The 27957-nt window shown below is 40.8% G+C and overlaps 1 protein-coding gene across 1 annotated transcript; it reads left to right on the top strand.

Annotated features, from left to right (window-relative positions):
* The first annotated feature begins 301 nt into the window (after positions 1-301).
* On the top strand, positions 302-23674 carry LOC128732539 (uncharacterized). Its single transcript, XM_053825810.1, has 6 exons — positions 302-454; positions 21892-22008; positions 22169-22444; positions 22497-22583; positions 22822-23327; positions 23449-23674. The coding sequence occupies exons 1-6, from the start codon at positions 302-304 to the stop codon at positions 23672-23674; spliced, it is 1365 nt and encodes a 454-aa protein (XP_053681785.1).
* Positions 23675-27957: the final 4283 nt, after the last annotated feature.

Below are 27957 nucleotides of genomic sequence, written 5' to 3'. Positions count from 1 at the left end.
CTGGGACTGTACGGAAGGGAAAGTGCAACCTGTGAAACGAGAGCTGTTTTGAACTGGAGTTGATATATCTAGGTTAAAAGTGATTTTACCGGGAGTGGAAAATCGATGCACTGCATTGAGTTTTTTATGTGATTGAAACTCCACCCGCTTTGGGCAAGTTGAAAAATTCTGTTCATCCGTCCGTATGGAAGATTTTCAGCTTCAACTGAGCTGTCTGGAGCAGATTTATTCCGGATTCGCACTGTTCGATCGTCAGCAGGACTGGTACCCTATGGACTACAACGGCTACTGGTGCTGGTAAATGGGAACGTCCAACAATCCGCTGGACCATCCGCTGCTATGGAGTCAGCAGCTCAAGCGAGCCCAGGAAAAACGGATTGCTGACGCAAGCTGGCGCGATTGGCAACACCGGAAGCATCTGGAGCGGCAAGCACGTGCCAAAGAGCAGGCCCACGTAAGCCATCCCGCTTGTTTGCTAAGCTGCCTTGTGCCCCATACTCCGTTGTTGTTTAGTTCTAACTGTAGCGATCGTTAGCCAATACGAGCGGATAACCTTTACGGTGGAGTTGTTCAGCCGTAAAGGGCGTAACCTCATTCGTGTTGCAAAATTTGTCATTCATCAAACAACATCATGTAAGCTAAATTTAAATTCGATTGGAAAAGATATATTTTCATTTTCGGTTGCAAGTTTCATCAGCGAACTAAGCTCTTGTGTATTTTTTCTGCAAGTCATGCATCACTGTTTATCAATCGTGAAGTAGACGTGATAATTTAATTACGGTTTTCTACAGTTTGATGATTTGCTATTTTTTTGATTTCTATCATTCATTACTCTACATATTACCATATTTTACATTTATTTACATTACATCACTATAGTAAAGGGAATGTTGAAGAGTATCAGGGCAGATTTGTGTTACCAAGTAACTGCATGTTTGTGCTGGAATCTACTGTACTGTACTGTACTGTATCTAATATTTCCGCTCCAGAAGTTCTTCAGATAATAGAAGCAGTAGGTTGATAGCTATATAGAAAAACAGTTGCAAATCCGGAATAATATGAAATCTAGACCCATTTACCCGGATGGGGGACACAAACCAGATTTCGGCAACCTTTAGCGAAATACTGCATTATACGCTTCATAATGCTCCACAATAGCAGAGCAGATATTTCAAGGTTTTGCCATCTGCATTGTGAAAGTGAACGACATCTATTACTTTGTACAAAACTAAGCTTTCGATTGTGATGCCTACTCGAACAATATCCAGTCACTAGATCAGTATGAACAGAAGAATATGCTTATAACTCTTATATTCTGCCTATAATCGCATGTCAGTCCCGTATGCATTTTCATCGAGTTAAATATCAGATTCTCTATTTTTCTTGCTTTACTATCCATTAAGAGTACAAAAAGCTGTTTTTATTGTAAAAAGTCGGAAAAAAATATGAAGACAAATTGTCCCATCTTAAAAATAATCGCATATCAGTCCCACCAAATGTTTTTCCTGGGTATGGCCATATATTTTACTTCAATCCATATAAATGTAAGAAGGAAAGGTTTAGAGTTGCGAGAATACTTAAAAAGATAATTTTATTTGAAAAATGTTTATAACACTCGTAAAAGCAAAGCACTTCGTGTAATCAGCTTAAATCGAACTGAACTTTCTCGTAGGCTGCGCCGGGGAGATAGCCAATCGTCCCACACGGCCTTTCCTGACACTACTTCCGATTCGGAAGTGACCACGGCTTGAAACAATCACCAGCAGATGATGTTTTCTTAGGTCCCTCGGCTTCGTCGTCGACTTTCCGCACCTCGTAGCGATCGTTGGGAAGAACACTTATGATTTCGTACGGCCCGAAGAACTTCGGCTTCACTTTCTGACCATTACCAAATTGAGTTTTCGGTATTGCCACTAGATCTCCGACTTGATACTGCTTGACCGGCTTCCTACGTAGCACAATGGGGCAGATTGACCCGGCGCTCGGACAAAACCTCATAACTTCTTTCATATGACTGAAGTTTTTGGAGCGTCTTAGTAGAATACGAAACCTAAAAATAAAAATAAGAAAACTTATCCAATTTAATTCTACTATGTGTATTTTATTCAATGACAGATACGTATTTCGCCTACGACTTGCAGGCTTCCTCAGTTCGAAAACAGACACTGAGGAAGCCTGCAAGTCGTAGGCGAAATACGTATCTGTCATTGAATAAAATACACATAGTAGAATTAAATTGGATAAGTTTTCTTATTTTTATTTTTAGGTTCTTTCATATGCTTCGTAGAGCTTTATTGTCTTCAGCAACATTGTTTGTTATAAAATTTCGCATCTTTCTGAAAATTTTAAGTAGTTGTATTTTTATTCCTATAGATGGCGTTGAGATCTAACTTTTTAAATAACGACTTTAGAAATATTGTGTCTTCAGAAAAGTTCTTTGTCCTGTAAAGTTACGTAAAGTTACTGAACATACCAAAATTGTAGGACTTACGGGAATTAAGTTATAAATATTTTAAATACTCAAACACATTTTTTTAAGTATGTAGTCGAAATTGGTAGTCTGACGACCTCCTATACAAATTATTACAATCTGTATATCAAGAGTAATTTAGTATTATTATTCTGGTATAGGGTAAATCAACCATTTGTGTACCTTTCTATACATTATTTTGAACTCGTTACGCTAAACACCCAACCAATGGCACTTACAATATTAGTAACTTTCGAGTAAGCCTAAATATATCAATTTCTGCTGCAAATCTCTATATTTTACAGATTTTTAAAAACAGATTAGAATGTCCATTTTCCTTTTATGGACCCTTGTGGTTTACAATAGAATAACGACCGGGTCCATTATAGGAATTTTGGTGTATTTTGTATGGAGAGGTTAGATTAAATTACGGAAAAGCGAAATTTTTGTTAATTCTTTTCACCGTATTTTCAAAACAGATATGTGAGTGATGTAAGACTGCTACATATTTTCAACAAGAAATATCCTCCTGTTGATATCGTATTTACCGTATAACGAAAAATTACATCAAAACCGAACTAAAATAACATTTGCGCATTACTCAGCAACTATGCTTCGCAAGCAACCAAAGTTTACGTTAGATTCAAGCTGTCAAATCCATGCCAATGTAGTCAATTTACTCGGAATCTGCACCAATAAATCATTGAATCGCACTTTTACCCGCATCGCACTTTTACCCCTCCTTACTCTATAGGTTAACTTACCCTACTATCTGCTTTAGACACATTCCAAGCGCATCTATCCCATAAGAGCAAATTTTGAAAGTAGTAATATTAAAAATATTTGTATGTAGTATGTTCAAACATACTATAAAGCTTACAAAAATCCTGAATTGTCATACTGTTTATTGACAATTCATGCTAAAATGCACCTTACCATTGGGAGGTTAACAATATAGATTTTTTCATCATTTAGGCAAGGCTGCAATTAATTCTCTGTCAATAGTTTTAAGCCAAAATAATTTAAAACTGTATATCGTCAAAACATGTTTCATTACTAGGGTAACATTTTGTTCATACAGAGTTTTTTAAAAAATGAAAACATTTTCCAGATAAGCGGCCTTTAAAAATAGATACTTTTATAATGGTGTCCCGTAACGAAAATTTTGCATTTATTTCCATATACCAGAGATTATAATTCCGAATTTTTTGAAACTATGGATTTTCTTTAATCATATATGTACAATCAAAATCGCGCTGTGCTTGACTTTTGATAAGCATTTCTATGTAAAATAAAATAGGTGCTTCAAAATGGTGTCCCGTAACGTTTTGTTTAACGCAAAAAGTAATTGAATGAAAAAGCACTTATCACATCATATTTCAACTAATCTTTATCGACGATAACAAATCTATTATTTTGATGACCAAATGCAAGTAAATATGTATTTATTATAAGTATGTATAAATATTATTACAATATAATAATATATTGTAATATTAAAGAATGTGCGGTAAAGACGGGCACCTCAAGATTAAAATTCAATATCTACACAAGTATCTCTGTTTGATATAGCCATATACTACTAAATTTTGTTCAAAACTTATGCTTTGACATCAAAAAAATTACCTGGTAATCATATTTTTTAGACATTGTACAGAAAAACGGACACATTATATGAAAGGTGGACACCGCAAAAAAAGGTGTAATGCCTGATGAGTAATGGCTAACAAGGTATGATACCAGTCGTCGTATGTTCGAATCTCGACTGGATGGTGCTGCCAAAATCAGTAGGATCGTTGAACAATCCCCGTAGAGTGATTTATCTATTTTGGGCAGACGTTGCGCGTACGTTATTTTGGACATTTACGGCAAAATCAAATAGAAGTGACCAAAATAAAGTATGCGTAAAGCCTATCCAAAATAGACAAATCAACCTAATTGTTTTGTACTCTAATAACTAGCTGCTCGACAAAGGGTGGCTCCAGGCAAAGGGTGAACATGTGCATTCCATAACCTCTGTTTACTAACTTCTAATCCTACGTCCACGTGTTGCCGGCTGGAGTACGCAATCTCGGTTGCTGTAGGCTAACAGTGAAGGGGACAGAGTGGCTTCTTTCCACCTTAAGGTGGCAGCCACGTCAGTGAGATAGGGACCTGAGGCTAACAACCCACTGTACCCGAAAACAAAAAAAAAAAGAAAGAAAGTCTCTCGATAAAGAAGAAGGGTTAAGCCTTAAAGATATTTATACCTAACGCCGATTTCGACTTACTTCAATACTTTATCATTAAAATACTTGAATAGTCTAAAAATTTGGAATTCCGTTTCTGAAAGTTGTTTAGTCAGCTTTTTTAGCAATTATAGTGGCTTCGCTAAGCACACTAGCAAGAAAGCCTAGCACAGAGAACAATTTTTAGCTTGCAAGATGCATAGTAAGTGTCGTACTTCGAACGGCATCATTTTCAGCTACTTTTTATAGCGTTTCTTTTTTGAAAGTTTTCATGACCCTTTTCAACTGTTTTAGTTTTTTTATATTTTATATAACTGTTTTATGACTGTATAATAATTTGCAAGTTATCAACAAAGTTATTTTAAAGAATAGGCAAACTTAGTCTTTTATAGCAACTTATGTTATCGTTATAGTTCGCAACATGAGTTGTTAATGTTGCATGAAATAGTAGAGTTGCTTAAAAACTTTTAAATTTATGCGTTATGATACGTTAACTGATACGTCTGAAGTAAAACAAAATACCTAATTTTTCGAATATTTGATATTTAATACTATTTTGGCGTGCAGCGCAAATAGAGCATACCTTTCGCATCAAGACGAACCTTATTTACCGTTTTAAATTTTTTCAAATAAAATTTTTGAATTTTGTTATTTTGGCCAAAATCATGCAAAATCTTACATAGGGGGAGGGGGCGATTAGTCAACAATGGGGAAAACTCGTTACATAATTAATGCACAGCCCCTACATTTTAATTACTAATGTGTCCAAACCCTAAGATTAGGCAAGCATTTCATTATGATACTTCAGTATAGTTCTCCCATGGGTATTTCTTTTTACCTGAAAATAAACTTTACCTTACATATACTTCGTTACGTATGTCTTATTACCAAACTATAACACACCAAATCAGTACACTATTGTTACAAAATATAGTGAATATAGACCAGATACAGAAAATATGACGGCCTGAACAGAAATCTAGAGAAAATAAACCATATAATGCAGTTTACTTTTTTCGTTACGGGACACCATTTGCAGAATACCGTTTGCCCAACAGCGCATGGTGTCCCGTAACGAAATGATTTTTATTATATCTTAAAAACTAAACACAAAACCTGAATATACCTTTACATTTTGAGTTTCAGGCTGCCTTCAGCTAAAAATTTTTGGAACATGTCGACTTTGAAAAACTTGAAACAGAGCAGAGTTTTGCAAATGTTTGAATCATGTTCAGAATACGCATTTTCTGCGATGGTGTCCCGTAACGAAAAGTATTCCGCCACTATTCAATGATGCTTATTATAATAAATATTTCGCCCTCGTATTGAGAAAGTACTACTAAATAGCAGCTCAAAACACCTATTTTGAAAGATTTTCGTCAGGCTGTTGGTAAAATATGAACAATTTTGCTACGAAAAAACGGTTGCTCATGGTGTCTCGTAACGCTGGAATGTGTCTTTAGTGCATTCATGCAATTTTTTTAATTCATTAGTTTGACCATACGCAGCAAAAGGATACGAGTGGCGAGATAGGCTGTCATCGGCTTCAGCCAAATCCTGGCAGAAGGCACAAAAAATAACGAGCAACTGACAGAGTAGCAATCTGTTTATCCTGCAAACACGTATCAACATGTTCGACTCTAAATAAACAAAATGGAGGCTAGTTCAATCGAGCTGAAAGTCCAACCGAACATATTCTACTGCCAATTTGACTTGAAACAGAGCTAATTGGGTAAAAGCTGTTAAGTGGTCGCCTTTACAATGTCCTGAATTCCCATTATCGACGCCGATGTATCTCATAACGATAATAACGCTATGTCTTACATACACAAGCATGACTATTTAACGTACAATGAACAACAACAACAATGAGCAACAATGAACTTGGCACTGGCGCGCGCATTTACTAACTTGTCGCCTAAAATGCCGGAAAACATGCATTCGGAAAACTTGAATATCTCCGAACATCGCAACTAGTAGCAGCTAATTTTTTGCTTATTACTAGTTAACACCCTGATTGTTGATTTTATGATAGTGTCAGAGCGGAAATCTGTGGAAATCTTTTTCTACACACTATTGAAAATTGACAAAAATAACAAATATTTTGTTCTAAAACACCCTGCTCTATCGAACTGCTTAACCCCGGCCCGTCACCGCCTCCCTATGAACGCGTGTGACCTCAAAGGCGGAGGAGATCTACCGCGGATGCGGTGTTTCAGCTACGTATTAATCGGTTCGGACTATCTGCTTCACCCCGGTCCGTCACCGCCTCCCCTGGAGCGCGTGTGACCTCATAAGCGGGGGTTCGAACGCGGGTGCGTTTTTCCGAAGGATTTCGCCAATCACTCGTTGATCTACCGTCTAAGGGCTGGTAAACCGGGTCGGCGTATTCAGGCCGAATAATATTAATGGGTCCTAGCACGTGGACAGAATACACTGGTCAGTATCTATGCACTAAGGTTAGGGTTGATTTTTCCCCCGTAACCTGTAAACCTTCCATACCTGACAATGCTAATCCACTTCATGTGCCACGGATCGTATACACAAATATCGTGCTATATAATAAGCACCACTTACTTTAATAAGTTAAAGATTTTAACTAATTTTTATTGAATAGCCGGAGCTAATTAATTTTTGTTCTGATTTAGTGAACCATCTAATCGAAAGTGGTGGTAGCTCCACTGTCGCTGGAGGGAGAAACTCCTCTTTCTATTTCCTGCCGTTTTTTAAGCCATTGAACTGACATTTTATTTCGTTTGGTGTTTGTAGAGTTGTGGATTATGTTTTGTATCGTTGCATCGTGAGTGTTTTTTTATTAGTCCCTCGATTTTATTTACTCGGAAATAATTTTACTTTTTAACTATTTTTCCCTAATTTAATTATTTATTTTTAATTTCGATTTTAATTTAATTTTTATATTTATAATAATGCATCATTTACTTCAAAACGCTCACCCAACCTAAACCTATGAATTATTTATATGCAAAATTCATCACGAACTCTAGTCTGCTTCACGATACATTCAATTTATTTCGATCTACCTGGGTGTTATAGGGTAAAGAGTGCGAAACGGTAACATATGACCACGACCATGGTGGAAAGATGTTTTCCACCAGCACCTTCAACCGTTCTCTGGGCGATTATCTTCTACTCAGACAGCCTCGACTGGCGCGTTCGCATAAAAATGTCAATTTTGGCCAAGTAGTTCTTTAACGTTTAGCCGGTTACTAGGAACTACCGGCCCAAGGCACAGAACGATGAGACCACGTTGCTCTCAGTCTTCATTTTCAGCTTCTGCTGCTACGGGGTGGAGTTGGCAGTACGAAAAAAGCATCAAGCGCAGTTGTTTGACTGTTTTTGACATGGCTCTTGCATTCACATCAACTGATAACGTGGCATGAAAAATCACTGAAATCAATCTGTTTTTTTAATCGTAACCAACCCCGGTGGAAACCGAGGTCATATGCTGTCAGGGAAGAAGAGCTCATTCGAGTTAAGTTGGTCCTTCGGGAATACACTTGGTCCATAACCATTTGGTATAATTTTGGACAGCGCAGTAACTGCTGCCGACGCTTTGCATTATGTATAATCGACGTGGAGTTAGAGCAAACTCTCCCATAAAATTTACACGGGAAAAGCAAAGCAAACTGTTGTATTCATACGGCCTTTTGTCTACCATGATACACAACGTTACATTACGTTTAGAGACAATCACTTGTCCCCCTATAATAGTTTTGGTTCCTGGGGCTGCCTTGAGATTGTTAATCATTACCGCTTTTATCTTATGGTGTACCAATCGTTGCTTGACGTCAATCACCCAATTCTCTATTATGTTTTATTGCGTCTGATGCCAGCATTCGAGGAACTTACCGGTCGCTGTTAGGACGATATCGTCAGGAAAGCCGGTGATCTGGATCGCATTGAACAGCCTGACCTCAGTGTATGACCGAGAATCGAGCCTTGTGGAACACCTGCGGTCACTTTGTACTTTTTTACCCCATCAACCGTGTCGTATACCAGCGTCCGGGTCTCAAAGTAGCTTTTAAGCAACTTACAAAGATGGTTTGGTACCCTCATCTTATGCGATCGCTCCTCAACTACCTCAGTTAAAGGCGTTTTTGATTATGGCACACTTCCCACCTTTTCTGCCTCATTGGCTTCTCGGCCCTCTCTATGACTGGCTTAATGGCATGAACAGTGGACTTCCCTTTACGAAATCCATCCTCGCCGGCTCGGTGTCGCGTTCCAGCATTCGAGCGTTAGCTTGTTTAGTTTAGTAGTAGTTTGCCTAACGTATCGACTATCGAGTAGGCAGATCCCCTGGTGTATTCCCCGGTTTTGGTAACATTTGTCTGGAAATTCGCATACTTCTAGACAGCTTTGAAGTGTTTCTATAAACATAGCAGGATATACTTGGATCGCCGCCGTCAGTGTCTCGTTTGGTATCTCGTCAGGACTGGAAGCCTTCTTCGTCTTTAAACCCCTAGCAACCACTATGAGCTCTGCTCGCCTGCACAGCTTTCACCGATCTGGGGCTTTGCGTTTGCGCGCCCGATGGCAGAAACCCACGTTTCATGCGCTGTTTGGCCGTGAGTGCACACACAGACCAACCAACCTTGATTTTGCCAGACGCCAACAGATTGCTGGCTGTTGCCTCTGGCATATTAATGGTTGCGATTTACTTATCATCATCATATTCGCTACCTTATGTCTAAGGGCGCCACTCAATTTTGAGTTGGTCCCTAGAGCATTTTTCAGGCAAGTGAATTGCCGTAGTAACCTCATCGAGGTTTTAATACTCGACGAGAGTGCACTGCTACGCTGACCTACGCTACGTTGATCTGTCCTGCCTCACCCAGGGACTTTTCTACTAGTCCCTTATATTTCAAGCTCTGGACCGTCGGGCTCTCCTTGAGCTCGATGAGAATTTTGCCCTTTTGAGTATGGCGGGTCCTCTTTACGTTGACGGTACCCCATAACGCGCGTAGCTACCAATTTAGACGTTTCTTCAGGCATCAACACCTTCCGCTTAGCAAGAAGCCGTGTACGCGTTTGACACGGCATTGACAGGACCTTAACTTCCTCGGCAGGGGCTTCGGCAATCCCACACCGTTTTAAAAGCTTGTGTCCTTCCACCTCGGCAGCGATAATCGTTGAGTGGAAACTCACCGATAACCATTTAATATCCAAATGAACATTAAATCTTGAGTTGATGAACGAATATAACTCGTACAATAACCTTTTTGCTTGCTCCAACTTGCTACTAGTTGGAGGTGGTATCACTTCCGCATCGAGAGGGCTTGCTTGCGGTGCTTCCTCAGTCGGATGCATTTCGAAACTCTCGATCGGATGCAACGTCTGTTACTTCTTTTTACCACTGTCCCATGCCTTCATGGCGGAGTCACCAGCGGTGGCCCCTGCAATCTAAAAGGAGTGTTCGATTTTGGCGGGGTCTTCTTGGGCAGCACCCCCGATCTCATGAACGTTCACTGAACTCCTTATGAGCTAGCACCAGGGGATTTTTTCGCTTAATCAGCCAACGAAACGGTCATGAATAGAACTCTATTCAGCTTAATTTTAAAGTAATTAACCGTACTTTTAAGTTCAAGTTCATATTTGATTATTAAACTTCGAAGGGAATTCAAAGCAACTTCTAACAGAACCAGAAAGTTTGCGAAAAGTCCACCTAGAAAACAATAAAGATTGGAGGAATTTTTCCACTTCTTCCTGTTTTGTAGATTCATGACATTTCCCATTTAAACTCAGCCATTTAATTTCGGTTAATAGTAGTGACAACCAATATAAATTATTTTATTTAATGAAAGATCATCAGAAGAATCATCGACTGTTTTTTTCTCATAAATATTAATTTATTGTAACTTACCACACACCACTGCATACCACTGCTCCGTTGCTGAAATATGCAATTTGCATCGATTTTATTCATTTACCATTTCTCATTTACCATAGCTCCGAAACGAATTTACACTCAAGAACAACTCATCGGCAAAATTCATGTCACTAGCGGCGTCAGAGGTGACGCAATGCATCAGGATAGGCTTGCAACGCGGAACGCTCGGGTTCAAATCCAGCAGCGATAGGTGTTAGTTAGAATTTTTTTTAATATGGTCTACCTTAATCGCATGAACCGACTTTACAGAAGTTAGAAGGAGGCGGAGGTAGAAAATATAAAAATATAAAAATAGAACTCAAAGCGGTATGCAATAAATTTTTGACACAGTTTTTTTATAATCTGCTTAGTGCTCTATGCAGCGAGCTCAAGATAACTTTGAAGTTCAAGTTATAGATCCATAGACATAAAGCTTGTTAACCTTCCTTAGACACCATTATCCGAACTTACTTTACTTAGTTACTTTTAAGCTGCATGTGGCACTTTTAAGCTGCATGTTGAACTTTTAAGTAGCTACAGATATTAACGGTACTTTATTGAGAATGAAGTTCGGCTTTCAAATATAGTGTCTGGTTGTTCAGCAAGAAAGTTCTGCGGAACTAAATTTGAACCAAATATGAACTTCCTAGTTCGTTCCTTAAGTGAAATTCGATTGGGACTTCTACAAATGTCCCATATATCACTCTGTTAAATTTTGCTCGGCTGAGACAGTACTGCCAAATGAATCTAAATTGAGTACCTGGTCGGAACCTTAGCCATGAAAAGTTGAAAAGATGAATTTTGACTTGTTCTTCAGCCTTTTCGTGGCTTCGGTTATCAGCTGATTCTCCGTTTTGACCACGAAATTATTGGAGTAGATTCTCCGTTCGAGGTTCGTCCAAAAATTTTCTATCGGTCGCAGTTGAGGGACCTGGGGAGGGTTGACGGTCTTCGGTTTAACAATTATCTTCAGCCGGTCCATCTTCTACAGTGGTCGGTTGGAATCAAATGGGCCGTGGTCAGGTCCGGTCAAGGGTCACATCCTTTTAACATCTTGATGAGGATGGCAACTTGCGGCAGGCACTACATACTGTATATTCGCTGGTTCACCGCAAGCTCCGAAGGAAAGTGCAGCGGCTTGAACATTCCCTTATCGTTGATCGTTAACCGAATCGTTTTCGAAACATGAGATATATTTGACGTCATCGTTTACCTCCTTGGCGGGGGACATAAAGTCCCCGGTGCTTCTTTCCCGTTAGGTCGGTTACTCTGACCTCCCGGTCAAGGCTCGCAATGATGAGACTACCATACTTTTGGTCTTCCTCTTCAGCTTCTGCTGCACTTTACGGGCGCAACCAGATTTTTGTTCGACGGTCTCGACTATCTTCAGAAGGAAGAGGATGTTGTAAATGTCACATCGGCTATATCTGGCGAACACAGAGTGCTCCACGATGTCCAACTTCTTCGCTCTGAAGTGGGGCAGATAGTACGAACAAAGCATGGAGCGTAGTGGTTTGGCTGTTTTTGCTATGGGAGCTGCAAATCAACTGATAGCGCATTCAAATTCTCTATGTACGTTACAGGGTAGCTACGAATGGCGGTGGATTCACCACCAGGTGGCTGGGTAATCGAATGCAAAATCGCTACAATTAGTCCATTTTTTAATGCATGCGTTAGGAATCCCGGATCGCTTTCTGGCTTCTCATGTTTTAGTTACTTTAGCATATCTTTCGCCAACGGAACCTTTAAGATGTGTATGCTGACTTGCTTCCGTTCGGTACCGGTGGCCGTCTTAACTTCTTAGGAAACGTCTACTCTGCGCTGCTGGGAAGCTCCCATCCCCGCGAGCGTTTGAAATAACCATGGATTGAAGAAGACGGTGTTTCCTGCCGAGCTCCCTCTACAGAAAACCTGCTAGCTGACCCGACAAACTTCGTATTGCCACAAATTAACCTGTGTTGTACATAAATCATGAATCTCGGATGATCTTTGTCACTTCTCGAGTTTTGCAAGCCCCCCAGTGGGCGGCGCTTCCGACGGCGGGTCACCGGCAACACTCGCGACCGGCTCGTTCTGAATGATCTAGTGTTACTATAGATAGTTTTTGTGGTCTTGTTATTGATTAATGTTTTATGGAAGAGTCTCGAATTTCTCGACTTGGATTAGTTTTTGAGTTTCGCAAAAATTTCTGTTTTATTTGTATGAGAGTCCATATCCCTCTACCACAGGGGTGAGAGGTCTCTAACTATCATAAAATAAATTCAAGACTCAAAAATCTCCTACATGCTAAATTTGGTTCCATTTGCTTGATTAGTACTCAAATTATAAGGAAATTTGTATTTCATTTGTATGGGAGCCCACCCTCTTAAAAGGGAAAGGGGTCGTAATACACCACAGAAAAAAATTCTGCCATTTAAAACTCTCACATGCCAAATTTGGTTCCATTTGCTTGATTAGTTCTAAAGTTATGAGCAAATTTGTATTTCGTTTGAATGGGAGCCCCCCCCCCCCTCCTAAAAAGGTAAGAAGTCCTAATCCATCATGGGAAAAATGGTTGCCTCCAAAAACACCCACATGCCAAATATGGTTCCATTTGCTTGATTAGTTCTCGAATTATGAGCAAATTTGTATTTCATTTGTGTAGAAGCCCCCCCTCTTGAAGTGTGGAATGATCCTAATTCACCGTAGAAAATATTTTTGCCTCCAAAAACCTTCACATGCCAAAGTTGGTTCCATTTGCTTGATTAGTTCTCGAGTTATGAGGAAATTTGTATGGAAGCCCCCCCTCTTAAAGGGGAGAGGAGTTACAATTCCCCTTATAAAGAGGGAGGGGTCTCAATTTACCATAGAATAAATTCTTGTCACCAAAAACACCCACATGCCAAATTTGGTTCTATTTGCTTGATTAGTTCTCGAGTTATGAGGAAATTTGTATTTCATTTGTATAGGAGCCCCCCCTCCTAAAATGGGGAGAGGTTCTTATTCATCATAGAAAACATTCTTGCCTCCAAAAACACCTACATGCCAAATTTGGTTCCATTTGCTGGATTAGCTCTCGAGTTATAAGGAAATTTGTATTTCGTTTGTATAGGAGCCCCCCCCCCCTCTTAAAGTGGGGAGGGGTCCCAATTCATCATAGAAAAAAATTTTGTCTTCAAAAACACACACATGCCAAATTTGGTTCCATTTGCTTGATTAGTTCTCGAGTTATGAGGAAATTGGTATTTCATTTGTACAGGAGCCCCCCCTCTTAAAGTGAGGAGGGGTCCTAATTCAACATAGAAAATTTTCTTGCCCTCGAAAACCTTCACATGCCAAATTTGGTTCCATTTGCTTGATTAGTTCTCGAGTTATGAGGAAATTTGTATGGAAACCCCCCCTCTTAAAGGGGAGAGGAGTTATAATTCCCCTTATAAAGAGGGGAGGGGTTTCAAATTACCCTAGAATAAATTCTTGTCACCGAAAACACCCACATGCCAAATTTGGTTCTATTTGTTTGATTAGTTCTCGAGTTATGCAGAAATTTGTGTTTCATTTGTATGGGAGCCCCCCCTCTTAGTGGGGGGAGAGGTCTCTAACCATCACTAAAACCTTTCCTGGCCCCAAAAACCTCTACATGCAAATTTTCACGCCGATTGGTTCAGTAGTTTTTGATTCTATAAGGAACACAGGACAGACAGACAGAAATCCTTCTTTATAGGTATAGATTTGTTATTTTGAGTTAATAGCGGGGTCGCATTCTGGGATTTGGTTTAAGTTAGAAACTGGCCGTTTTCCTGGGTGTAGTCGGAACGTTGGCCGTGTGGCCAATGTAATCCTGGACACTTTATATGACGACAAATGAACTACTTTTTCAATTTTGAGTACCTAAAGATGTCACATGTTGTATTTTAGTTCAATTCGGAAACTGATCCCCGATCCGGAACATTCCCGGACGTGTTCAGATGTGTCCGATGATATCTTGAACATTTTATACGACTACCAATGGTCTAGTTTTGCAATTTCGAGTACTTGGAGGAGTCGCATGACGGGATTCAAGGTGATTCAAGGTGCTTCTATGTTCAAGTTTCATATATTCCGGAACTTTGGGAACAAACATAACATTACTGTTTAAAATATTGAAAGAATGAACAATTTAAAGATAATTCTCAGCCTCACTTCAAAAGCGGTGAAAAATCACATGACACTGTTATGCGTTTATGGGTAGTAGCAAAGCAAAGCCTAGGTGCTACATTCCGTTATCGAAACTTGACCTTCTGTTTTTATACGACAGACTTCGCAGCCAGCTGTTTGCAGGGCCAGTTGCTGCGATCCTATTGACTCCAACAGCCTCTTCCAGCCGAGATTCGAACATACGACGACTGGCTTATTAGGCCAGCGTCATACCTCGAAGCCAACTGGGAGGCTTTTAAGGATAGTAATGGTAGTTATCATCAACACATATGCATGTGTATGTAATATACTGATAAATTTGTAGAATATTTGAAATCAATTTTTGAAGATTTGAAATCTATGAGGCTATATTACCTACCAAATGAGACTAATAGCGCATAAATCGGTTTGGCCATCTCTGAGAAACGTTCGACTAATTGTCACCTTGACACGTTTTTGAGCATAACTTTTGAACTGCTGGATTGTTTTCGATAAAACTCTCCCAAAAAATTTGCAGTAGCAAGAGCCTTCATTTGATACTAATGAATTGATACTGTTGAAATCGGTTGTGCGGTTCCGGAGAAAATCATGTCACGTAATTTTTACTTTACACACACACACACACACACACACACACACACACACACACACACACACACACACACACACACACACACACACACACACACACACACACACACACACACACACACACACACACACACATTGCTCAATTCGTCGAACCTTATCGTTTGGTATATGTGACTCGGCCCTCCGGGCCTCGGATCAACTTCGTGTTTTTCGACCAATTTTTAAACCTTTGTTATAGTATAACACAGGTAAAAAGCTTTTCGCTTTCCGCTTTTCTGGCAAAAGCTAAATAAGTTCGCTAGGTTTGTCAACTTGAAAATATATCCGTGAACAGAAAGGTTTAACTTTTACTGATAGATCGTTCTGAATGATTTGATTTATAGCGATCAGAATAAAATATCCCATAGAATATTTATTCAATTTTAAGTAATTTCGTTGGTTTGCAGCATGTGCGCATTTAATTTCATCGTGCATATTGATATGATAGGTCGATAAAATCAGCGCGCCACTGAAATTTTGCAATTTTCGAAAACTGGTTGTTTTAACAAATTGAAAATATTCAGTTAGTTAATCTCAATTTCTAGCAAAATCATTTTAGTTGCTTCCTCTGACAGGAAAACCGATTGATAATTACTTTTTTTCTGCAAAACACTTTGTTTTGATGAATTTTTGTTTGCGAGCTAAACAAAATACTGGAATACGGCAATATGGCTTCGCATAAAAAATGATTTTGGTTTTGAACTTTGGTATTCTTCATAATAGCAGCAAAAAACTGTTTGGTCAGGGTTTTACCGTTTTAATAGCTCTATAATAAAACTAACAGATTTATTGCGGTTTGACAAGTAGCCGCGATAAGATCAATTTTGATGGGTGCGCCATTTTGTATTGCTACGCCACACTTATGGTAAGTTTATAAGAGACGTGGTGCAGCCAACAAGTTTTAACGTGGTAATATAAGCAACCACAATAAATTTACTTTATTGACAGTTTTATTATGGTTTTCTAGCTAGCTATAAGTGTGTTTGGACTCGTATCCTCTTTTTGCTTCATAAAATGCGATAAAATGTGTAAAGGAAACATCCATTGTTAAATAGTACAGTGCATGAAACATGCTATAAGAGACAGTCAATAGTGTTTTATTTTTACAGATAGTTTCGTACCCTTCTATTAGTTAACGCCGTATAATTTAATAAAATTCTTCGGTTTTCCACGTCGCTATCAGATCAAAAGCTAAAAACTTTATCAATTATTCACGCAACCATTCAGTAATCACGATTTTGCCATTTATTCCCTACTTGAGCGCTATTCACTCGTTGGTCGTAGGACGACAGTAGAAAAGAGGAATTGCATGTGAAAAGCCTATTTTCCACACCCTCACTTCCGTCAGCACCTACGTAACACAGAGCTGTGTAACGTTTGCTTCCAACCATTGTTGCAAGGAAAAGTGATGCTTTTCCTCCATCCATTGGCAGGAGAAGAGACAACGCTATAGGCGGTCTAATTGTTGGTAGTTCGTCATCATCTAGTGTAAAGTGGCTGGCCATTTGGTTCCATTGTTCGCTTCTGTGGCACTTGGGTCGGAAGGAATAATCGTATTTTTTGCTCCATGGAAACCTGCTTTAGTGTAGGCTTCCTAAGCTTCTACTGATGAATTTAAAAAAAGACTGCCTTATAACCATGTAATTCATGTCAAGGAAGCACCCTTCAACGGGAACCGAATTTATTTCCAGCGGTAGTTTTATTTGTGCATGCAATAAAACCGTTGTTCAAGCGGTATTTTGGTTCATGGATGCTTCAGGCTGGTGCTCGCAAAAAAAGTTTCGAACTGGAGTACGGTAATTGCGAAAAAAGTTTTAGATAGATCGTTAATTCATACTGAAACTATATGGTTGGACAAAGAAATTATGATGTTTAAATGTTTGGATATATTTGTTTTCAAAGTTTTGGAACAATATTGCTTACTCTCCGCGGCTGTCATATTTTATCAGTATTTATATCGATCACGCCAATTCGGCAATTTTTAGCAGTTGGTTTCCACATTGTTTGACCTTGAAGAATGCTAGACATGATTCCGCAGGAGCAACAAAAAGTGATACACAGGATTTTTTTTAGTTATTAATTTACCACTATGCGAATAGCAATAAAAATTAAATTCATATCAAATTTAGTGGTTGAACCTCAAATATTAAATTTTGAACACATTGGCTATCATGTTCGGTCGTGAAGCTATAGCTATAGAATAATTTTAACCCTTGAAACCAATGTATTATATATTACAAAATGTGATATCGCAATGAAATATAAAATTTATTTATTTGACAAATAGCTCGTGCACTTGCTTTGGGTGAACATTTGTTAACTTAATCCCATATAGCCCTAGTAGTGCTGGCGGCCTACCAAATGGGTTAACTAAATACTCCAAAATATGATTTGATTGGGAGCAGTTTGCAAATGAATGCAGCGATTTTTCACCCTTATGCCATTATAACGAATGTCATGTGCTTTGGATTTAATGCTAAGCATTTTTTTTACCCTCAAACCGTACGCCTGGCTAGCAGCCTATCCCAATGAAATCGAATTTAGGTTAGCAGTAAACAAACGAATCACAAACCCGCCTCTGGTTGACATCCCCACGGCAGGCAGATAACGACCGTGTAGTAAATTTGGTTTAACCGTTTAGACTTTGCTAAACTATTATCCGCGCTTCGTTTGGCATATTAAGCGGAGGAATTCGCATGTCAGTTGCTTCTATCTTCTATGCGAGGTAAACCCTAAGAAGGAACGGGGACCCCGAACCAAGCACGCGACGTGGACTGCCGGGCTCGGGAAGGATGACATACCGATTATTATTAAGGTCGTCCTCGCGGGAATCGCCTATGTACTTTATATTAAAAGAATAAATGTTTTGTCATGTCAAACAAACATCTGGCTTTGCACGACCCAAAGCCAACTGGAAAGCAAAGATTCGCTCCTCCTATATGTGATGGCTTGCTTTACAAGTCTTTGAGTCATGTCCTGCCCCACTTCGTGGCGGGTTGTCGAGTAGTAAAGATCGCATTGTTCTGGCAAGGTAAGATAACCGAAATTGATTGTATGTACTGGCATACGTTTGTTCATTAAACCTATTTTAGCCACACTTTCTGATTTTTATCTGGGAATTTCATTAGTTGCCTCATTGTGAACTGAGGAAATACCATTACCTACATATTTTAAAGCTAGTTTGTACCTTGGGGCGAATTTTACCGATGTGAAAACGTGTAATGTGAATTGATGAGTTTGACAGTTTGACAGCTTGAAATAAGCTTTGTGGTCAGTGCTTAGAAATGTTATATTCAATTTATGCAATGCGCCTGAATTGATGCAATTTACTGTTCGTTCTTTGTTTCTAGTACAGATGAATTGAACTCAGCATTGCCAACCTGAAATCAACGATTCGAACGAATCACTTGTGTTAAAATTATGGCTTCTGCTCCTTCTGATGTTCTGTCAAAAGGAACACAAGAGTGGTGTCGTCAAAATTTACCCCATTTCAAATCGTTGTCTCGCTTACCGCGGAATCACAAAAGTTCTGAATTACTTACTTACTTACTTAATTGGCCTAACGTCTTACGACAAGGCCTGCGCAGTATAATTTCTCCATCTGTTTCGGTCCATGGCAACTGATCTCCAGTTTCGCGGGCACCTAGTGCTCGCCAGATCTCGCTCCACCTGGTCTTGCCACCTCGCTCGCTGTGCCCCTCTTCGTCTTGTTCTTACCGGATTTGATGCAAAAACCATTTTTGCAGGATAGTTGTCCGGCATTCTAGCAACAACTCCGAGTGCTCGTAGGTCCTCTTCTAGCAGTGTCCACGTTTCGTGCCCGTAGAGGACAACCGGTCTAATTAGCGTTTTGTATAGTGTGCACTTTGTACGGGGGCTCAAATTGTTCGACCGCAAGTGTTTGTGGAGTCCGTAGTAGGCCCGACTTCCGCTGGTAATACGTCTTTTAATCTCACGGCTGGTATTGTTGTCCTCTGTTGCCAGTGAGCCAAGGTATAAGAACTCTTCGACTATCTCAAACTCATTCCCGTCGATTACCACGGTACTGCCCAAGCAGGCCCTGTCACGCTCGGTCCCGCCCGCCAGCATATATTTCATTTTAGACGTATTTATCTTCAATTCAATCTTCTCTGCTTCGCGTTTTAGTCTGGTGTACTGATCTTCCACCGCCTCAAATGTTCTGCCGACAGCATCCACGTCGTCAGCAAAGCAGATAAGTTGGCTGAATTTATTGAAAATCGTGCCCCGCATTTCGATCGCCGCTCGTCTTAAAACACCTTCAAGCGCAATGTTGAATAGCAGGCAGGAAAGATCATCTCCTTGTCGAAGTCCTCTGCGAGATTCGAATGGGTCCGACAATCCACTTGAGATTCTCTCACAGCACTGGATCCCATCTATCGTAGTCACGATAAGTCTAGTAAGCTTACCCGGAAAGCCGTTTTCGTCCAAAATATTCCTTAGCTCTGGTCGGTTTACACTATCATATGCGGATTTGAAATCGATGACCAGTTGGTGCGTGGGGATGCGGAATTCGCGGCACTTCTGGAGGATCGGAGGATCTGCCGCAGGGTGAAGATTTGGTCCGTTGTAAACCGACCCTCCATAAAGCCGGCCTGGTAACTTCCCACAAATCTATTGACTATTGGCGATAGTCGATGAAAGATGACTTGGGACAGCACTTTGTAGGCGGCATTCAGGATAGTGATTGCTCGGTAGTTCTCACAATCCAGCTTATCACATTTCTTGTAGATAGAGCAGATAACCCCGTTTTCCATTCCTCCGGTAGTCGTTCCGTATCCCAAATCTTGACAATCAGATGATCCAGACAGCCGGTCAACTTGTCCGGGCCCATTTTAATAAGTTCCGCTCCAATGCTTTCCCGCTGATTTGTTGTTCTTCAGCCGTAGGATGGCTTCTTTAACTTCCCGTTGGGAGTGGCACATCTTCGTTGCTTGCTACACCAATGTGGTCACTTCCTCCGCTATCATGGTCTTCCGCCTGCATGCCATTCAGGTGCTCATCGTAGTGCTGCTTCCATCTTTCGATCACCGCACGGTCGTCAGTCAAGATACCTCCATGTTTATCTTTGCACATTTCGCCCAGCGGCACGAAGCCTTTGCGAGATCCGTTGAGTCTGTGATAGAACTTCCGTATGTCGTGAAAGCGGTACAGCTGTTCGAGTTCTTCGAACTCCTTCTCCTCTTGGTGGCGCTTCTTCTCCTTGATGAGTCGGGTTTGCTGCCTCCGCTTCTGTTTGTATCGCTCCTCATTCTGACGGGTTGCTCTACGCAGCCAATATCTGCAGGCATTCCTCGTCAAACCATTCGTTTCGTCGATTCGGTGCCACACGGCCTAGGACGTTCTCCGCTACGCTGTTAATTGCTGTTTTCACGGCATTCCAACAGTCCTCAAGAGGGACTTCATCCAGCTCACCCTCTTCCGGCAGCGCGGTTTCGAGAGATAACGCGTAGTTTTCGGCGACCTCCGGTTGCTTCAGTCGCGCTAGATTATACCGTGGCGGGCGCCGGTATCGTATGTTGTACACAACAGATAGTTTTTGACGTATCCTTACCATCACTAGGTAGTGATCCGAATCAATGTTAGCGCCCCGATAGGTTCTGACGTCGATAATGTCTGAAAAGTGCCGACCATCTATCAGAACGTGGTCGATTTGTGATTCTGTCTAGTTGGGTGATCTCCAGGTGTACCGGTGGTAGAGGTTTTGCTGGAAGAAGGTACTACGTATGGCCATGTTCTTGGAGGCGGCGAAGTCGACAGGTCTTAGGCCGTTTTCGTTCGTTTGCGGATGAGCGCTGAACCGTCCAATCACCGGTTTGAATTCCTCCTCCTGACCAACCTGAGCATTACAGTCCCCGATGATAATTTTGACATCATGGCTTGGGCGGTCGTATTCACGCTCCAACTGCGCGTAGAATTCGTCTTTGTCATCATCGGTACTTCCGAGGTGAGGGTTGTGCACGTTAATTATGGTAGGAGTTGCTAGGTAAGAGGCTGTGGACCACTGTAGGGTCTATTTTATGCCCAGTGCACAAGGCATCGATGGTACGCATTACCCAGCCGTTTACCAGCCAACACAATTTTTTATTGTTAATTAAAATATCCGATGCACAGAATTAGGTACCATGCGTAGAATTAGGCGCGTTTACGGTACTTTACTATCAAGCAACTCCAATCCCCCTGAATAATGTTTACAAACAAATTTCCATATTACTTTTACATATAAGATTTATTATATATTACAGCTATACCAAAAGAGGCGCCTTATTCCAGGCCCTCGTTGTTCGCTAACCATCCGTATCATGATCAGTTTATTTTGATGATATCAGTTATGCACCCTTTGTCGGGACCGTGTTCACTATTATAGCACCCTTCATTCAGATATCGCTTGCAAATTGAATTAACCCATTCGCATTCCATTAAATTGCACTTTATCACAGCTGTCGCATCAGAAGCTCCCTAATTGACGCGACCGCGTCTTATGCCAGTTACCACTCTTTCAGTACCGGGAAGTGATGGAGCGTTACTCGCCGTGGGGTCGCAAAGGTGGCGGAGCCCCGAATGACACCGTTCGCATTAGAAATATTCAGCTGCAAGGCCTCTATCCGGAGACGAAAAATGTAGGTTCTATTGAATAAATTCCATATGAAGTTTTAGGTTTTGAATATATTTGAAGAACAAGGGAAAACGCCCTATTTCAAGTAAATCAACTTGTTCCCCACAAAAAAAAAAACTATATAGTTTCCCACAACACCCATTTTGCACGCTACCCGGTGCCAGGACTTTCGGAATCCGGTTCCAATGCACCGGCCGAAGGGAGTGAGCGCCGGTGGGGGCGGTGCCCCGCTGCGAAGTTCGTCCGGCCAGATCGTTACTGGACTGACGGATGATCCGATCATCAGTTTCAACGACGCCAACCGGTACCACGTGGATAATGATCTGCGCTACAAAACAACACAGGCTCAGAAGCAATCATACCGAGCGGAACTGGATAAAATTGTAGCGGACAAGGAAAATCGCAGAAAGACGCGAAGCTCTGAGATGGATGCGAAGGGGGTAGGTTTTTTTAATTTGTGAAATCTATCAATAAATATGTGTTATATTTCAGAATGGAGGACCTTGGGGAAAGCCGGGCCCTGGTGGAAAGCCATGGAGACCGCCGAAAAATGTTGGACAAAACTTTATGAAGTCGATGGTCAGTACAGTATATGACACATTCCAGCGTTACGGGACACTATCCCTGCTATGCAGATCGGTCTCTGTTTCATCAAATCCCTTTTATTTTACAACTATTTTACGAGGAATTTTCTAAGAAATTAGTGAATCAGGAAGCGATTCACTCGGTGATAATGGGTGCTGATTGTGTCCCGTAACACTGGAATGTGTCGTATAATACTTCAGGGTCTTCAAATAATAGCTGTTCTAATTTTTAGGGTTGGACAAACAAGGAAACGTTGCAGGATCTTGATATTGAAGTTGTTACCAAGATGCAACGTCAACTGGAGGAGGAAAATAGATATCTAAAAAAGTTTTCCAATTGCTGCTCCCGGTGTGTGTGCCAATGCATCAGCAATAGTCTAGACCCACCGTTCAACGGTAGTGGAAGTGCCCAAATGCCACGTGCCGCCATTAGCCCTCCGAAGTCACAGTTAATTCCGCCAGCTACAGCACCAAGCCAAGCCTTGCGAGAGGATCCAAATCCAAGTACCGATAAAATCACAGATCGACGGGTTCTTAGATTGTGTCAGCAAAATCAGCAACCCACTCCGGGGCGGGCCCCGGTTACAAAGAGAGGAGCCAAGGTCATCCCGACTCGAAACTGTATGATAACTGGGGGTGTTGAGTTGGTTCCGTTGTTAGCGAAGCGTCGCTCCCAGCCAAGACCGATCAGCTTGGGAACCACCGATGTAACCAAAATTGATAAGTACAACTCGAATGGGTAAACTATCATCCCATCCCAACATGGCTCGAATAGATCTAATAGTACAGCAGATACCTAGCGTGAGATGATTCAACATTGTGCATTAATATGATAGTTTTTCTATTAATTTCAGCAACAGCGCCGTCGTCGTGCGTCAGTCTGGAGATGAATATCTGCACGAGCTGTGCACCCAGATGAACCAAAAGCAGCGTAAGATCGAAACTACTAGAGTAGTCGAGTTCGAAACCAGCAAACAACATTTCGAAACGTGGTCCAGCTTTTGGGGCAGGCCGGGCCACGGAGCACCACTACCAAACAAAAACAAACTAAACCTGGACAATCTGCTTTACGCGCCACCACGGTAAAGCAGTTTTTGTGCCATCATCGCTTACGCGCTTTGTAGTTATATCAAAAGTAGAAAATTGGGATATTTCGGTCCAACGGATTGATTTTGTCCACTTGCTGCCCAGGGCAAGTGATAGCGAAGTTGATTGCAAATAAAAAGCAAAAAGAGCAAAACCCCAGTAGTAGAACGCAACAAAACAAACGTTCATTTTGATCACAAATTTGTACATTTCGTTCTGAAATATTTCAACACTGCTTTTAGTATTAAGGGGACCATCTCATAGAAAACTAAGGTAACCTGTTTAAAATCTTTTTCTTTTCTCAAAAATATATAGTAATATAGGGGAGAGTAGTCTTCCATGTAAAATCATGAAATAATTTATTCAGAATATTATAAAAGCATCGAAAAATTCAACTAAGTTATAATAATATAAGATGTAGTTTGCTTAGAATGTCAACTTAGATTAAGCTCGTTAAAATTTTTATCAGATTGTTAAACACTAGTTTCGTTGAATAAGTTATAAAAAATATTTGAATATTGAAATGGTATCATCAAAAAACCACGCATATTTATGAAAACGTTCATGATGACTATAATCATACCGTTGCCTTTAATAAATATAGTTCCACTAATGATAAAATCGGGCTTTCATCAAACTAGTAGCAATTTCGAAAAATTAAGCATTAGATCTATATCAAAGAAATAACAATCGTAGAATCGAAGTTTTGTAGAATTAGAACTTCAGACATCTAATATAAAATATATCGATTACTACTATTGAACTAGTTCACTAATAAAAATGAATCGCTTCCCTATTAGAATGGATTTGAATTCAATTGACATGAACATGAAAACAAATGTACATAAGGTAGTAGAGGTTAGTTTAGCGTAAATAATCAGTTGAATAATATAAATATAAGTAAAATATAAAACGGGAACACATAGTATTTAAGCCCCCTTTTTTCAGGAAAGATTATAATCCCAATTTTTGATTTATAGTAAGTTTGTTTGCAAATTATTTTCAGTATGTTTCATATAATTTGATGAAATTGTGTATGTTTCCTTCTGTTCGACAGAAGTTACAAGAATAGTCGCGAATGTCGTCAAAGTGTCTCGAATCAGTATAAACAATGTATGTATATATAATACTAGTGTCGCTGCTGTTTCATGTTTATTTTGGTGGCAAACATGTTGCTGGTTCATATTTATCTTGAATACGGGAGCAACACTGTCAAATTGCCAACAAAAAATTTTTACTGCCGACGAAATACCCCGAAATGTGCAAATCGGGTAATTCATCCAAGGTGATTTACGGTAAAGTAGGAAGGATTTTTTATCGGGCTACCTTTTCAGTTTGACAGTCATGTTTCCGTTTTGAATCGAGCACTCACACATATAGAGATTGCTGACATTCACCTACAGAGACTATAGATTACAGAGGCGACAAGGAACTCAAAATCCGCTAAAATTTGAATCATAACGGAGAGTTATCTTTATTTATGATGGTATTCTCTGTTTTGATTCAAAATTTATCGGTTCGTGAGTGCCTTGTTGCCTCTGATTCCATAGTATCTGATCTGTACATTTATCGTTATGCACACTTCGCCGCGTATACGTATACGCGGTTTGTTTGCATCTGCAATTTTTTTTTAATGCGAAATTTTTTTCTCGATGCACACAAACCACTAATACAGTCGCACAGATATGTGGTGTTTACCACAAGCACTGTAGCGACACTGGCATTCTCTATATATTGATTCTACTATCGAATCCGTGGAATCCTACACTCAAAATAATCCACACGTCCTTTCCACGTGAAAAATCACCTAAATTTCTCTATAGGCAGTTACGTGATTTTCAGCTGACTGTTATTGGAAAAAATAATAACATCTATCTGATTTTCGCGTTAACGCATTAGTATGCGTGCGAACAACCTGAAAATCACGTAAATAGTACAGGAAAGCTGGATGGAAAATATTCACATAACTTTTCCTATGATTTCGACGTGAAATTTATTTCGAGCTCAAGCGCATACTGATCCCAGTTGGTTTTCCTAGGATCTCGATATGCGGCCTGTGACACTAGGCCACCCACCCATTCGAAAATAATGTGCCTGTGATCAGACAGCGATGCTTCGTCCGACACCTGCCAGTTTTGTATATTCTTCGAAATTACTGGACTGCACAGGGTCAGGTCCAAGACTTTCTCCCTGATAGCATTTATGAATGTTGGTTCATTGCCTCTATTAGCGATATCGATATTGTTTGACGAGAGAAATTCTAAAAGGCACTCGCCTCGATTGTTGATGTCAGTACTTCCCCACAGAGTGTGATGAGCGTTGGCATCACAGCCGATGATAAAGTCTTTGTTGACTTCTCTGCAGTATTTTACAAACGCCGCAACCTCTTGAGTGGGAGTCTCAGGACTAGCGTTGCCAACCGGTTTTTACGAAAATCTGGAAAACGAGAATAAAAGTGTCTGGAAAAGTCTGGCTGCCATTTGCTCCAATGGAAGACAATGTTTGGAAAACGTCTTTTTATGTCTGATTAGGCATCAAAAAGTCCGGAAAATCCAGACAAATCTGGAAGGTTGGCAACGCTGCCAGGACAATCACCAGGAAAATAGGCCGATGCTATGATAATATCGGATTTTCCCCTGGCGGTTGGTACCTCAACTCTGATCGCGACGATGTCTCGTATAATGAACTCTGTAATGGGAAAACTATTAATATTTGCATTAACCAGGACAGCAGCTCTCGGAGAGTCATGCTTGTCATCATAGTATAACTTACATGTTCTTGTTTGAATACCTTGTATTCTTCCTTTGTAGACCCAGGGCTCTTGAATCAAGGCCAGGTCCACAGCATCTTTGATAAACCTCCTGGAAAGTACGCCCGATGCAGCTTTCGAATGATGGAGGTTTATCTGCAGAACCCTAGTGTTCTGCATTTTTGTGAATTTTCCGCTCACTAGCATTTGGGAGAGACAGATTCCCTGGAGGTTTAGACCTCATGGTGGCAGTTTTCTTACTGCCAGTACCCGAACTCGGTTTGAATCGAGGGGGGGGGGCTGGCTGGCTTCGAGTGGTTTCGCTTTTTCCACGGATCTTACAGGAGTTTCCTGGGCCACTTGTGGAGACCATTGTTTCGGTTCCACTCGGCCCTGGCACCGCCATACTGTCAAGATCCATGAGCATGGGAGACTCACCTCGATGAGCCTTCTCTTTACCAGAATGGGGAGTTGGGGACCAGAATGTTGGGAGCCATTTGAGCATTCTGTGGAACCTCCTGTTTGGTTCCACTAGCTTCATGGATCCCCTGGTTGTCAGGATTCTTGGAGTTTTGAGACTCAGCGCCAGCGGACCCTTGATTCACTTTGACTTCGCTAGTACTGGCCTCAGAGATTTTTGCCTCCATAGGCTGACTTGTGATTTGACGTTGCCTCGGAGTTGTTTTCCTCAGCTGGGTTTCGCCGAACCGAAAATTTATAATGAAGTGAATCCTATTCACGAGTTGACGCATAGAAGCTTCATCAATTGTTAGCGACCAATCCGCATGTTTCCCATTGGGATTAGTTCGCTGCAGAATTCGCTATTTATCAGTAACTAGATTCTCATTCTGACTCTCTATGAGTCTTCTGATTCTCTCGTTATCGAATGACGCGCTTTGTGGGAAGAAAGCATGATAGATTTCTGGACGCGGAATGTTCTTTGCATCCAGAGCAACGAGTCTTGATCCTTCCCATAGTGATAAGCCAGGAACCACTTCCTTTAACCACTCCGAAGTTTCCTGGTCTTTACAAGAAAGAACCAGGTACCCGGACTTATACGAGCAGTTAAAGAGCTTAGGTTTAACCTGCTCGTTACGTTGTTGCTCTATGGCTGTTAGTAGAGCATCTTGTATCGAATCCAGTTGTGCCGTACTCAGTTCAGTGCTGGGATAGTCCTCAGAGAGGATCTCAACTCTGATCTGACCTGCGGTCTCCCTGTGAGAGACACCAGTAGTGGAGTCCGAGGGAAGCTTGGGGGCTTCTCTCGTAGACCTCACTCTTGTTCCTCCCCTTCGAGCGGGATGGGTGGTTTGCTTTCACACGACCTGTCCCACTCGCTCTCTAGGGTTTAGAATTCGCTTCTGTGTTTTGGGGATCGGCTTTTTTCCGCTGCAAGGCAGCTTCGATCCTCGTTGCCTTTTACCTGACACATAAGCCGATTGTGCTAACATTTGCTCCCTTGCCTCCTTTGCAGGAAGCCCAGAGGCAAGCAAACTCTTTAACTTCTTTTTCTGAGCTTTAGTCAGGTTCCGTT

Source organism: Sabethes cyaneus, chromosome 1 (genome assembly GCF_943734655.1).
Source record: "Sabethes cyaneus chromosome 1, idSabCyanKW18_F2, whole genome shotgun sequence".
Lineage (NCBI taxonomy): Eukaryota > Metazoa > Arthropoda > Insecta > Diptera > Culicidae > Sabethes > Sabethes cyaneus.
Note: the sequence above shows the minus strand (reverse complement) of the source record. Positions and strands in the feature narration are given on the sequence as shown.